The 13,124-nt window shown below is 37.0% G+C and overlaps 1 protein-coding gene across 3 annotated transcripts in view; it reads right to left on the minus strand.

Annotated features, from left to right (window-relative positions):
- Positions 1-265: 265 nt before the first annotated feature.
- The window catches only part of TSNAX (translin associated factor X), a 37,983-nt gene continuing 25,124 nt past the window's right edge, over positions 266-13,124 (minus strand). For all 3 annotated transcript variants that reach the window (XM_079900557.1, XM_079900559.1, XM_079900558.1), the window contains exons 5-6: positions 10,468-10,595; positions 266-6,389 (exon numbers count right to left, since the gene is read on the minus strand). In XM_079900557.1, the coding sequence (XP_079756683.1) occupies positions 6,012-6,389; positions 10,468-10,595 (506 nt within the window). In that variant the 3' untranslated portion in view covers positions 266-6,011. The remainder of the gene's footprint in view (positions 6,390-10,467; positions 10,596-13,124) is intronic.

Consider the following 13,124-nt stretch of genomic DNA (forward strand, 5'->3'; position numbering starts at 1 on the left):
TAAATCAATGAGATAAAAAACAGACTAGCAAAAAGCCAAAGCCAAATAAAGCAAGAATTAATTCTTTAAAAATACTAACATAATGGAGACACATTTGGCAAAAATGACTAAAAACATCTATACAGAGACAACACAAATATATACTATGAATACATATATAGCCAGGATATAAATATAATAACATATTAACAACACTGTATCAAAAAAAAATTGAAAATGAAGACAAAATGGACTAATCCTGTGAAAAATGTAATTTATCAAAACTTGCCATTAAGAAATGATGAAAAACTTATATAGCCCTATACAATTAAAGAAACTGAATAATTAAAAAAGAAGTCTTCCCATAAGCAAAATACCAGGCAATTTCAAGCAAATTTTCAAGGAAACAATAAATCCACTTTTTAAAAAACATTAAAATACTATTATAGAGATACAATTCACATAACATGAAGTTCACCATCTTAAAGTGCACAATTCAGTGGGTTTTAATATATTCACAAGGTTGCACAGTCCCACTAATTCCAGAACATTTCCATCACCTCATCAAAAACCCCACATTGTTAGTCACTCCAAACCCCTCAAGCACCCCAATGCCACCAATATTTCATATCAATACATAATACAATATGCAGCCTTCTGTATCTAGTTTCTTTCACTTAGCATAGTTTTCTAGGCTCATCCATGAGGCAAGTAACAGCACTTAATTTTTTATGGCCGAATAATATTTCATTGCAGGGGTATAACACACCTTGTTTATCCATTCATCAGCTGATGGACATTTGCGTTGTTTCCACTTTTTGGCTACCATAAATAATGCTGTTGGAAACATTCATGCACAAGTCTCCCTCTCCTTCTGTTTTTCTTTTTCTCTCCCTTCTTCCCTCTTCTTCCTTCCTTTCCTTCTTTCTCTTTTATTATATAAAAGATATAGATATAAAATGTATATATATAGTGGGTGTAGAGTGGTACTTCGTGATTTTGATTTCCCTAATGGCTAATGAAGTTTAACATCTTTTCGTGTGCTTATTGGTCATTTGCGTGTCATTTTTACAAAACTGTCTACTCAAATCCTTTGCCTACTGTTAAACTGGGTTGTCTCTTTACTGTTAAGTTGTTAAGAAGAGTTCCTTTCATATTTTAGATACATATATCTATTATCATTATATCACTATATTATCGGATTATGATCTGCAAATATTTTCTCCCATTCAGTGGGTTGACTTTTCACTTTCTTGATAGTGTCCTTTGATGTACAAAAGTTTTTCATTTTGATGGAAGTTTCAATTTATTTTTTTCTTTGGATGCTTGTGCTTTTGATGTTATACCTAAGAAACCACTGCCTAATCTATGGTCAAGAAAATGTACACCTGTTTCTAAGGATTTTATAGTTTTAGGTCATATTTGTATTCGCTCCATTTTAAATTAATTTTTGTATATGATTTGAAGGATCTAACGTCATTCTTTTCATGTGGATACTCAGCTGTCCCAGCACCATTTGTTCAAGACTATTCTTTCCCCATTGAACGGTCTTGGCACCTTTGTCAAAAATCAATTGACCTGTCCAAACCCATAGAATGTCCAAACCCATAGATTCCACGAACACAGGATGCCTTTTTCTTCTGCAACATTTTATAGCTTTCAGTGTACAATTTGCACTTCTTAGGGTAAGTTTATTTCTGTATATTTCATTCTTTGTAATGCTATTGTAAATGCAATTATTGCCTTGATTTTGATTTTTAATTGCTAGTGTAGAGAAACAGAACTGATTTTTATGTATTGATCTTGTATCCTGCGACCTTGCTTAATTCATTAATTATTACTAATAGTTTGGGGGGTTTTGAGGGTTCTTTATAGAGGTTTTCTATATATAAGATCATGTTATCTCCACATAGAGACAGTTTTACATCTTTCTTTCCAATCTGGAGGCCCTCTGTTTCTTTTTCTTGCTTAATTGCCTTAGCTAGAACCTCCAGTACAATGTTGGACATCCTCGTCTTGTTCCTGATCTTAGAGGGAAAGCTTTCCGTTCTTTCACCATTAAGTACAATGTTGTGTGCTTTTCGAATACCCTTTACCAGGATGAGAAATTTCGCTTCTACTGTAAGTTTGAGTGTTTATGTCATGAAAGGGTGTTGGATTTTGTCAAGTGACTTTTCTGTTTCTACTGAGATAAACCATGGTTTTTTCCTCTTCGTGCTAGTAATATGGCGTATTACATTTGATTTTCATGTTGAACCAACCTTGCATTCCTGAGATGCAATTCCACGGTGTTGGTCATGGTGTACAATCATTTTTTACTTGTGACTGAATTTGGTTTCCTAGTATATTGTTGAGGATTTTTGCATCTATATTCATGAAGGACACTGGTCTGTAGTTCTGTCTGGCTTTGGTATGACAATGATACTGGCCTCATAAAATGAGTTAGAAACTATTCCCTACTTTTTTGGAAAGAACTTGAGGACTGGTGATAATTTTATATGTTTGGTAGAACTTAACAGTGAAGCCATTTGGTCCTGCGCTTTTCTTCACTGGGAGTTTTATTAGTAACCTTACCTCTTTCTTTGCTATAGTTCTATTTAGATTTTCCGTGTCCTCCTGAGTCAGTTTTGTGCGTTCCTAGGAATCTGTCCATTTATCTAGGTTATGTAACTTTAGAATTGTTCATTGTGTTCCCTTATAAACTTTCTGCTTCTGTAAGGTCAGTGGTAATGTCTCCTCTTTAACTCCTGATCTCAGTAATTTGAATCATCTTTTCCTTGGTCAGTCTAGCCAAAGGTTTCTTTAATCTTGTTCATCTTTTCAAAGAACCAACTGATATTCTCCACTGTCTGGTATTCTCTATTGTTTTCCTATTCTCTGTTTCATTTATATCTGCTCTAATCTTTATTTCCTTTCTTCTGCTTGCTTTGTGGTTTGCTTTGCTATTCTTTTTCTAGTTTCTTAAGACAAGTTTAGGTTATTGATTTGATATCATTCTTTTTAAATGCAGGGATTTAAAGCTATAAAGTTCCCTCTGAGCACTGCTTTTGCTGAACACCGTAAGTTGTATACTGTGTTTTTTTCATTCTTCTCAAAATATTTTCTAATTTCCCTGTGATTTCATCTTTGACCCACTATTTAGGGGTATGTTGCTTCATTTATCTTCCCAATTTACTTCTAGTATTAATTTCTAACTTCATTCCATTGTGGTCAGAGGACATACTTTGTATAATTTCAATCTTTTTAATTGCATTGAGACTTGTTCTGTGGCCTGACATTTTGTGGATAATGTTCCACACACACTTGAGAAAAATATATCTTCTCTTGTTGGGATGAGTGTTCTATATACGGGTGTCAGGTCTAATTGGTTGACAGTGTTGTTCAAGTCCTCTATTTCCTTACTGATCTGTCTTGTTCTTCCATCCATTATAGGAAGTCGGGTATTAAATTATCCAACTATTACTACTGAATCGTCCATTTCTCCCTTCAGTTATCTCAGATTTTGCTTCATGTATTTTGGGGCTCTGCTGTTTTATATATCAATATACATATGTTTGTAATTGCTATGCATTCTCAATGGATTGGGCCTTTTACCATTACATGTTGTTCTCTGTCTCTAGCCAAAAGAAAAAAGGTCTTGATGTCTATTTGTTTAGCTCTCTTGGTTACTGTTTGCATGGAATGCCTTTTCCCATTCTTTTAATCCATTTGTGTCTCTGAATCTAAAGTGAGTCTTTTGCAGACAGCAAAGAGTTTGTATTAAGTTTTTAAATCCATTCCACCAATCCCTCATTTAAATAACACCTTTCTTTGATCACCTTCAAAAAAAGCCCTAGGGCTCTGCAATGTGTATGGTGGAAAAAACAATGATTTCATAAATGCAGCAATTACTTATGAAGGAAATAACCCAATTTTATTTTACAATTTCTCAGGAACTTGCCATGTTACCTAGAACCAATTTCTTTTTATAATAAAGATGAAAAACATCACCACAGGTGATGATATGAGAGCAACCACTTTAAAACTGAAACATTCAGGATACATTTAGAGATCCTCTACCATCCTGGTCTAACACCCACTGTATTAGTATAACATGCAATGTAGAAATGTATCAGTAGGCCCGGCACCAATCCACCTGTAGCAGATACTGCTGACTGCGGACCTAAAGGCCATTTCCCCTTCCCCAAAGATGGCAACACCTTAACTCGGTTTCTTGTGTTTGCTCTTCTCTCAGATAAAGGGCACTTTGATCTATCAAGGTGATCTCATCCTCCTTTCCACTAACTGGTTTTGAGGGACTGGAAAGTTACCCAGTCTAGGTCAATGAGATGTGAAAAGATGTCTTTTCTGAACTCTCCCTACTTCTGGACCCATTTTAAGAAATCATAAATCTCCACATTAAGCGAGTCTATATCAAGTTTCCTGTTTAGGCTAAAAAGTCTATAACAGTTTGATTAAGTATTTCTCAACTGATCAAAAAATAAGCTTAACTTTTGTATTTTAATATTTTATTCAAAGAGTTCAGTTTTAAACATCTGTAAGACATTCATCAATCCATTATTACTTTACTTTTAACATTATAAATTTAACTTCAAGTGGCAGAGGAAAGAAAATATGTAATAAAACTATATTTCAGCTGTATACCTTCGAGTAGGGAAACGGAAAAAACTACCACCAAAACAAACAAACAAACAAACCTAATCTATTAGGCATGTATATATTTTATTTTCCTTTAGGTGATCGTTTTTGGAAAATTATCCTTTCCAAGAATAAGCCCTTGCAAACAGAGCTGCTAATCTTTCCAAAAATAAAATCCAGTATCCAGATTCTCAAAACTCACAAAACCAAATGGAAATGTCTAGTTGTCAGCCAACAGTGCCATGCTCAAGTCAGTTTCACACCACAGTGAATGGTATAACTATTTTCAGTAGGCAAATTCCTAATATAACTAATTCCTAATATTCCTAAAATAACTAATTTCAGTAGGCAAATTCCAATTCTAAATATTAATAGTGAGACTACTTCTACTACTAGTGATACTACTTGCTATTCCCAACTGTGTTGACAACTGTCTTATTGCTGAATTGTACGTGATAAATCTTCTTTGGCAACTTTTCATACTACGCATTAACACAACTGGACAACTATAAAGATCTGGATTAACTTAATATTTCAGAATTTTCAAAACTTCATTATAATTATTTAGATGTAATTTCTGATAGATGTTAGAATAGGAAAGCCTCCAAACATGCCTAATTAAATATAATAACAACAACAAAAACTGCTAAATAATCACGACCTTTTCAGTTGTCTGTGCAAGTGTATAATCCAGCTCAAACGTCAGTGGAGACGTTCCAATGTCGGCGCCAATTCCCTATCAGACTTCCTGTGATGAAGGACAGAGTTACATGTAGAAACTAACATCTGGGTACCTGTCAATTTTTCTGGAAGGCTGTTTCATATGCATTCAAGATGACCTAAAATTAGCCAGAATATAACAGAATTCTCACTACAATACCTCATGAAGTATACTGGTAATGTGATTTTAAACTCTTGGTCTATGAATTAAGCCTATTTTGGAGGCTTGGCACAATATTATCAAGAAATTTAAACAGGAAGCTCAAGTCCAGATGTATAACTAAATATATATTTTTTAAAAATCACCAACTTAAACTATAACTGTCTTTCACTAAATATTACCGCTCCAAAATTCACACACACTAAATTAAAACAGGTACGGCAGAAAGTGCACTCTGAAGCATGTTCACATTTACAAAGATAAATGATGAGGTTTAGCCAGCAAAAAGTCAAACAGGCATAGAAGCAAACATCTGTATGCAAATTTTCATGAGTAAGATATAAGAAATGATTTGTTTCGGTAATTTTATGTACAGCCTGTATACAATTTAAAACAAGTACAACTGAAAACATTTCTAAAGCCACAATAAAGTCAAATGATATCCTAAATAACAGTCTTACAAATTGGTCTCTCTCAGGAGTTCTTAAGAGAAAGAAAACTGAGTTATGTTACTCTAAGAAATGCCCTCTTCTTGATCAATCATTTCTGTTTTAACTGAAAAGACATCTGCCAGCATGTGTTTTGGAATTTCTGAACCTCTGACTTTCAAGGCATAACAAGCATTCTCCACTTTGGCCAGACTTTGTTTCAAGGTATACAGCTTCTTAGAAACCTCATAAGGTCCAGTATTGCCAATGAATGAAAACCCATCATAAACCTGACGTAAAAACTGGCTCACTTCAAAGGGGGTGTCAATGTCCCCATTCCCGACACTGTTAATACACATTCGCATCAACTCTCCAGTTAAATCAGCCACTCCCAGAAGGTAATCAACAGGCGTGATTTTCAGTCTCCAGGTACCGCATTGCTTATCCTGTGCATCAGAAGAGGGCTGGTAAAAAACAAAAAAAAAAACAAAAAACAAAAAAACAAAAAAAAGAACACACACACACAAAGAAAATACACTGTGTAAAAGAGTGACTATGCATGTATCTCATATAAGGAACAAAATCAACAGCAGGCCAATCATACTAATCTTCTCTAAATAAAATGATCCGTTTTGTTAAATGACCATTCGAGACATTACAAGACGAATTCATGCCCTCAGTAGGGAGTTGAACTTATGACTTCAAGATAATTTTGACATCTAATATTGTATCATTATAAAATCAACCATTTCCAATTTCACTTGACATACAAGATAAAATCAAAACATTCTTAAACAGGCCTACTGACTTTACTGCAAGACAATGACTGACTTATTTAAACGACAAATCATAAAGCCCTCCAGGTTCAGGATCCAGTCATGTTTTCCTCAATCACTTAGTCCCTTTCTGGCCTCTCTCCTGTCCCCCTCGGCACTAGCCATCAGGATTTATTACTCTCTCGCTACAGCCGCCTCAGTTCCTTTAGGCTCCTATTTTCTACTGCACCTGCCCAGCAAAAACACAACCCTAAATCAGTAATAAAAATCTACTCTTGATAGTGCTTTATTCAAGTGGCTGAGTACCACTGGGCTAAAAAATAACACAACTGTATAGCGTTTGTACCACTACAAATTACTCACCAGTCCTTTTGCTTACTTCTTAGATGGTTGTCTCCAGTCTCTTCAAACACTACTCCAAACCTTCACCACTCTCCTCCTCAGCCCTTACTCAACCCCAAACCTCTTCACTCTCAGTAAACAATCTTGCCTACTTTCACTGGCCTGGTTATCTGCCAGACCACCTGGCACAAGCTCTCTCAATTACCTTATCCCTAAAAAAAAAACAAAAAAACTTATTTATGTCCACATCCATCTTTACCTTCTATCCTCCAGTCTCAGATGATGAGTTGTCCCTCCTCTTGTTTGAGGTTAACTCTTCCAAATGACCTTGACCCATCTCCTCCCACCTCTTCCAGGACCTTGCTTCATAAGGTGTATGCCCTTGGGCAAGTTATTTCATCTCTCTAAACCTCAGTTTCCTCATCTGTAAAATGGGATAACAGTACCTACCTCAGAGGTTTATTTTAAGGATGAGATAACATTTACCAAGTTCTTGGCATAATGCCCAACACAAAGTAAATACTCAATAAATGTTAGCTGGTATCACCATTACCATCACTATGTCAGTCTCCTCTCTCCACATCAATTTCTCTCTCTATTGGATTCTGTCTAAAAGAGGCAATGTCTAAATTGTTATTAAAAGTCTGTATGAGACTTAGCTAGGTGGGGTGCAATTATATTGGAGGACATTTTAGGCAGAGGGAACTGCAAAGGCGTGCAGGTGAGAATCGAGCTGTATATTTGAGGAACTAGTGAGGTATTTCTTTGGAGTAAAATTTAAAGTAAGAAGTGGTACAGGATGAGTCTAGAAAGATAGAGCGAGGGGACAAAGTCACATTAAGAAATGAGAACTTTACCTATAGGTAACAGAGTCGTTGAGAATTAAGCAAGGAAATGACAGAGTCAAATTTAGGTTTTATTAAGATGACTCTGGTTGCTCTGTACCCAATACATAAATCCTAGCACTGCTGGACTCTTCAGAGACCATCTGTTCCAACCTTCTCAATGTAGAGTATAAGAATGAGGTCCAAGAAACACTGTAGGTAATATAACTAGTTAATGGTAGAACTGGGTAAGTATACAAAGTCAGCTTCCCAATTATCCTGACATAATTCCCAATTATCCTGACCTGCTATGTGTTGTTTCTATTAACTGTGAAGAGAACTGGCATCTTTTTGGAAAGGACAGACTGTGGGTGGTGAGGGTAGAGGAGGTGGGGAGGTGGCGGGCATTTTCATAAAAGTCATTTATAAAAGTAACTTTTGCTTAAGAAAACATTAATGTTCTTTGTTTCTCTCATTAGACAGAAGGAGTTCCCTGATTATAAACTAAGAAGTTGATTTTGAAGAAAAAAGTGTGTTAAAAAACGAACAAATTTCAACTAATTGTCAAGGAAATAAATTCTGCTTTACCGATAATGCATATTAGAAACTAGGGAAAAGAAAATTACTTAAAAAGCAGTTTTTCAAGATGGACCTGAAGTATTTAGGGGTAAAACATCGTGACATCCATAACTTAAGTAGTTTAGCAAAAAACATTTAGATGAAGCAAATATGGCAAAATGTTCATTACTGAATCCAGGTAGTGGGTATATGGATGTTCATGTGCTACTATTCTCTCCACTTTTTGTGTATTTGAAATTTTTCATAATGAAAAGTTTTTAAAAAATTAAATGGTTTTGACACTACTCTCAATAGGCATGTCAGAGCAAAATACCTTCCCCTACTGAATTCCCAGAATTTTCAGCACCAAGAACAAACTTTAGCACTAAAGGGAAAAATTATTTATGAATGTGGTCTTCACATTTTGAGAACTATATGTATATGAATATTATGACACCTTAATCTTACAATAATTTACTACCTAAATCCTCAGAATAGTGTTTTAACTCTCAGTTTCTCTTTACCTTTTGCCTTTATATTTCCATTCTGAACTAGAGAGAACTTTGAAAGGGAGGCATGGTAATTTGCCTGATATATTTAAGAAGCAGGGTCGAGATTCCCTGGTGGAGCAGAGGTTGAGGGTCCGCCTGCCGATGCAGGGGACATGGGTTCGTGCCCCGGTCCAGGAAGATCCCACATGCCGCGGAGTGGCTGGGCCCATGAGCCATGGCCGCTGGGCCTGTGCATCCGGAGCCTGTGCTCCACAATGGGAGAGGCCACAACAGTGAAAGGCCCACATACCACCAAAAAAAAAAAAAAAAAAAAAAAAAAAAGAAGCAGGGTCAAACAGGCTTACCTTACTTCTTTCCGTAATTCAATCTTTACTAAATAAATAAAAGGTATGAAGGAATTTTACTTCTCAAGATGAATTTCCTCCTTAATAAACTTCACATGATTTTTAAAATTGAGACAATACATGGTTTCCTTGAAGTAAGTTATACCTGTCATGCCAAATTATATCTCACTTTTCAAAATTAATGTTTTATTAACATTCAAGAAAAGATGATTTCCATAGCTTCTTCCACTTTCTGCCTGCCTATCCTAACTCTTTGAGTGATTTTTAAAAAAATAATAATGAAAGAAAAACTGATGAAAAATAAAGAAAGGAAAAAAACTGTTTAATTGTATCTTTATGTGTACTGGTATCTCAGGAGGTTACCAAACAGTCAAAATTTTACCTCATGGCCTGAATACTGTATCTTGAAACCCAGGGGAAAAAACAGTATTTATTTAAAAGCTGAACTACCAAAGTTTCTCTTTTCTTAATTTAGAGAAGCTATGTAATATTTCAGATAAAAGCATTATGAACTCAGTAATTAACATCTCTCACTATATAATAACAACTTGATATTGACATTGATAATGACAACTAACTACTGAGCACTTATGTGGCATGTGCTGTATACTACCTAATTTAAAACCTTTAAATCAAATCCTTTAAAACACTCCTTTGAGGTAGACACCTGGCACAGGGGTCCCTGGGGCACATGGTGAGAAACACCGGCAGCGTGGACAAGGACACTCATGACTCTGGATGCGAGACACCTGGTTTCAAAGTTACCTGTCATGCTTACTAGCTAACTAGGTTTTGGTAAGTTACTTAAACTCCCTAAAGGCCTTTTTTGAAAAATGAGGGTAATAATTCTTACCGCATAAGGTTAAAAAAAGGATTAAATGAGACAGTGCTTATAAAGGGCACATAGTAAAATACACCATAAAACCAACGGTGGACTTAACGTAATTACTCAATAATGCTTTATGTAAAGAGTAATGTTTTCCCCCAACATACCCACGGTTGTTTGAGCCACTAACTAAAATATTTAAAAAGACCATTTCCCTAGTTGGGAATCTATGAAATCACACTGTAGAAAGAACCTTCCCATCTCAATATTCTTAGCATCATAAGCCAATAAACCGCCTACAATCATTATACTGTTACATAAATTATGTAATAAATGTGAAATATGATTTTAAATTCTTACAGTCTTATTTTCTTTCCCATTGTCTTCTGTTGAAAAAATCAATTGTTTATTAATTTCATCCATACTGATAAGTGATCGTGTTTTGATGAAGTGTTGAAAAGAGACAGCCTCCACATATTCCTGCAGTCCTGAAAAACCAACCAAGAAATTACTAAGGAACAACCACTGAATTAATAATAAGGAAGTCATAATAAAGAACTTCAAACTAATCATCACCTAGCTCAACAAAAGCTTAATGGGTGCCTCCTATGAATATCAGCCCTAGATTCAGGTCTTAGAAAGAACACAAGGGACCACCTGGGAATAGATGGTGGGGACTACACTGAACACGCAAACACTTCTGTGGCTGAACTTTAGACAGCTCAAGTACAAAGGTGTTCAATTTCTTCTTCGTGCTTCATGAGCCCATTTGTCTTAAAAATCTACTCTTTCCGACAGAGAAATGGCAAAGATTTTCAGAGAAATTTTTTTTTTTTTTTGCGGTACGCGGGCCTCTCACTGCTGTGGCCTCTCCCGCTGCGGAGCACAGGTTCCGGACGCGCAGGCCCAGCGGCCATGGCTCACGGGCCCAGCCGCTCTGCGGCATGTGGGATCCTCCCGGACCGGGGCACGAACCCGCATCCCCTGCATCGGCAGGCGGACCCTCAACCACTGCGCCACCAGGGAAGCCCCAGAGAAATATTTTTTGAAGAATTTAAGAAAGGGCTATTACAAAAATTCTGATAGGCTTTAAAAGAAACTACACAGATTATTTTTTGCTCCCTTCAGCAGCAAAATAGACAATGATTCAATCAAATGAGACAAAATTAAAGATCATTTGGCTCTTTCCTAAAATTTTAATAGGTAAAAAAACACAGTAAATAATGCAGACTAAAGTGTCAAAATTCAGAATACTGTTTTCCTCATACTTCAAAATCAATCCTTTCTGCTTCAGTAGTTTACGTTTAAAAAAAAAAAAAGCTAATGAGTAATACCAGATGTACCAGATGTAAATTCTACAGAGTCCTCACTGAATTAAAAATACATCTTGGTGGGCTTCCCTGGTGGCACAGTGGTTGAGAGTCCGCCTACTGATGCAGGGGACACACGTTCGTGCCCCTGTCCAGGAGGATCCCGCATGCTGCGGAGCGGCTGGGCCCGTGAGCCACGGCCGCTGAGCCCGCGTGTCCGGAGCCTGTGCCCCGCAACGGGAGAGGCCACAACAGTGAGAGGCCCGCATACGGAAAAAAAAAAAAAAAAAAAAAAAAAAAAAAAAGCTCAGTAAAGGTTGAAAATAGTACTACAAATACTTTTTCAAGTGTTTTAAAACAACCAAATTTTATCGTCACAATTTTCAGCATTACTTTATTATGTCTTAATCTATAAGGTAATACATACAGGGAAAAAGTATTTCTTAAAATGATTATCATTACTGTCAGGTTAAGAAACTCAGTCTTCTTTTTAAAGGCATTATTGTAAAAACAGGAAGAGGGGAACAAATTCAGAAAGAAAACTCAGAACTTGGTAGGGTCATCAGTATTCAAGTTCTCTCTCTAACACTTCTCCTGACAGAGTCCTGCACTCACAGAGCCTCCCAGAAGCTGACACTAAAAGTCAGGCCTGGCAGCAACAGTGTTGAGAAGGCTGGCCACTGTGGTATTGTCACAAATGCCACACTAGGGTCAAAGACACAAAAGGAAATGCATGACCTGGTTTTTATAGCAATAAGAGGAAACAACTAAATGAAAATACCCTGACTCATTTTGAGCAGCAAATGATGCTAAAGTAAGGTTAGAAAATAAGTGTCTCCTGCTGACAGAGTAAGACATGATAGGACACTTTGCTTAATAAACCTAACATGCTGAGAAATGAAACAATAAAGTTGAGTTTAACAAAACAGATAACACCCCTTAACATTTACAATTAAATTTCTGTAACATTTTAGTTTTATGAATAGGTTCATAAAACCCAGTTCCCTTCCCTAACGACAATCTGTATTTCTCATTTCCTTCCAGAAATACTTCAGGCATACAAAAGCAAACAGCAACACTTAAGAACCACTCATCACATCTCTAAATATGCTCTAACGTGACTGGCTCTTAAGAATGAGAGCTAAAGACGAAGATATGCAGAAAGATTTATGGACAAGGATATTCATCATCACAATCACTACAACAACAAAAACTGAAAAAACCTGAAAGGTCAATAACAGAAGTGCCACTCGTCAACGTACTGTCCCTCAGCTCCATCAGTGCAGATAATGGAGGTGGACCCTAACACGCTTCTCTTTTGCCAGCTGGCACATTAGTGAGCTTTGCTGGTAGAGGGCCCTGGAAGGACAGCAAAGGAGGGAAAGCTCTCTTCCGGGTTCTGGTGTGCCCGTCTTTGGCAGCCTTCTAAGCGTGGGGAACCTGCAGCAGGTGGGCAGCAGCACGAGGCCCCTCTTTGGGGGCAGATTCCCTTTGTGACCCAGAGAGCATCTCCCAGGGAGCCACCTCCCTGGGCAAGGAGTCTCCCGGCCCAGCACCTCCCCACGAACAGCTTCCCAGTGATGCATCAGCACGACATCTCAGCCATCCAATGGCCCACGACTTCGGGGGGGGGGGGGGGGACTCCTCGAGATGTGTTTCTGCCTCTGCCCTGGGGTAGTGGATGCCTCCTGTCTGATACTCCTGTAC

The sequence above is a fragment of the Stenella coeruleoalba genome (genome assembly GCF_951394435.1).
Source record: "Stenella coeruleoalba genome assembly, chromosome: 16".
Classification (NCBI taxonomy): Eukaryota; Metazoa; Chordata; class Mammalia; order Artiodactyla; family Delphinidae; genus Stenella; species Stenella coeruleoalba.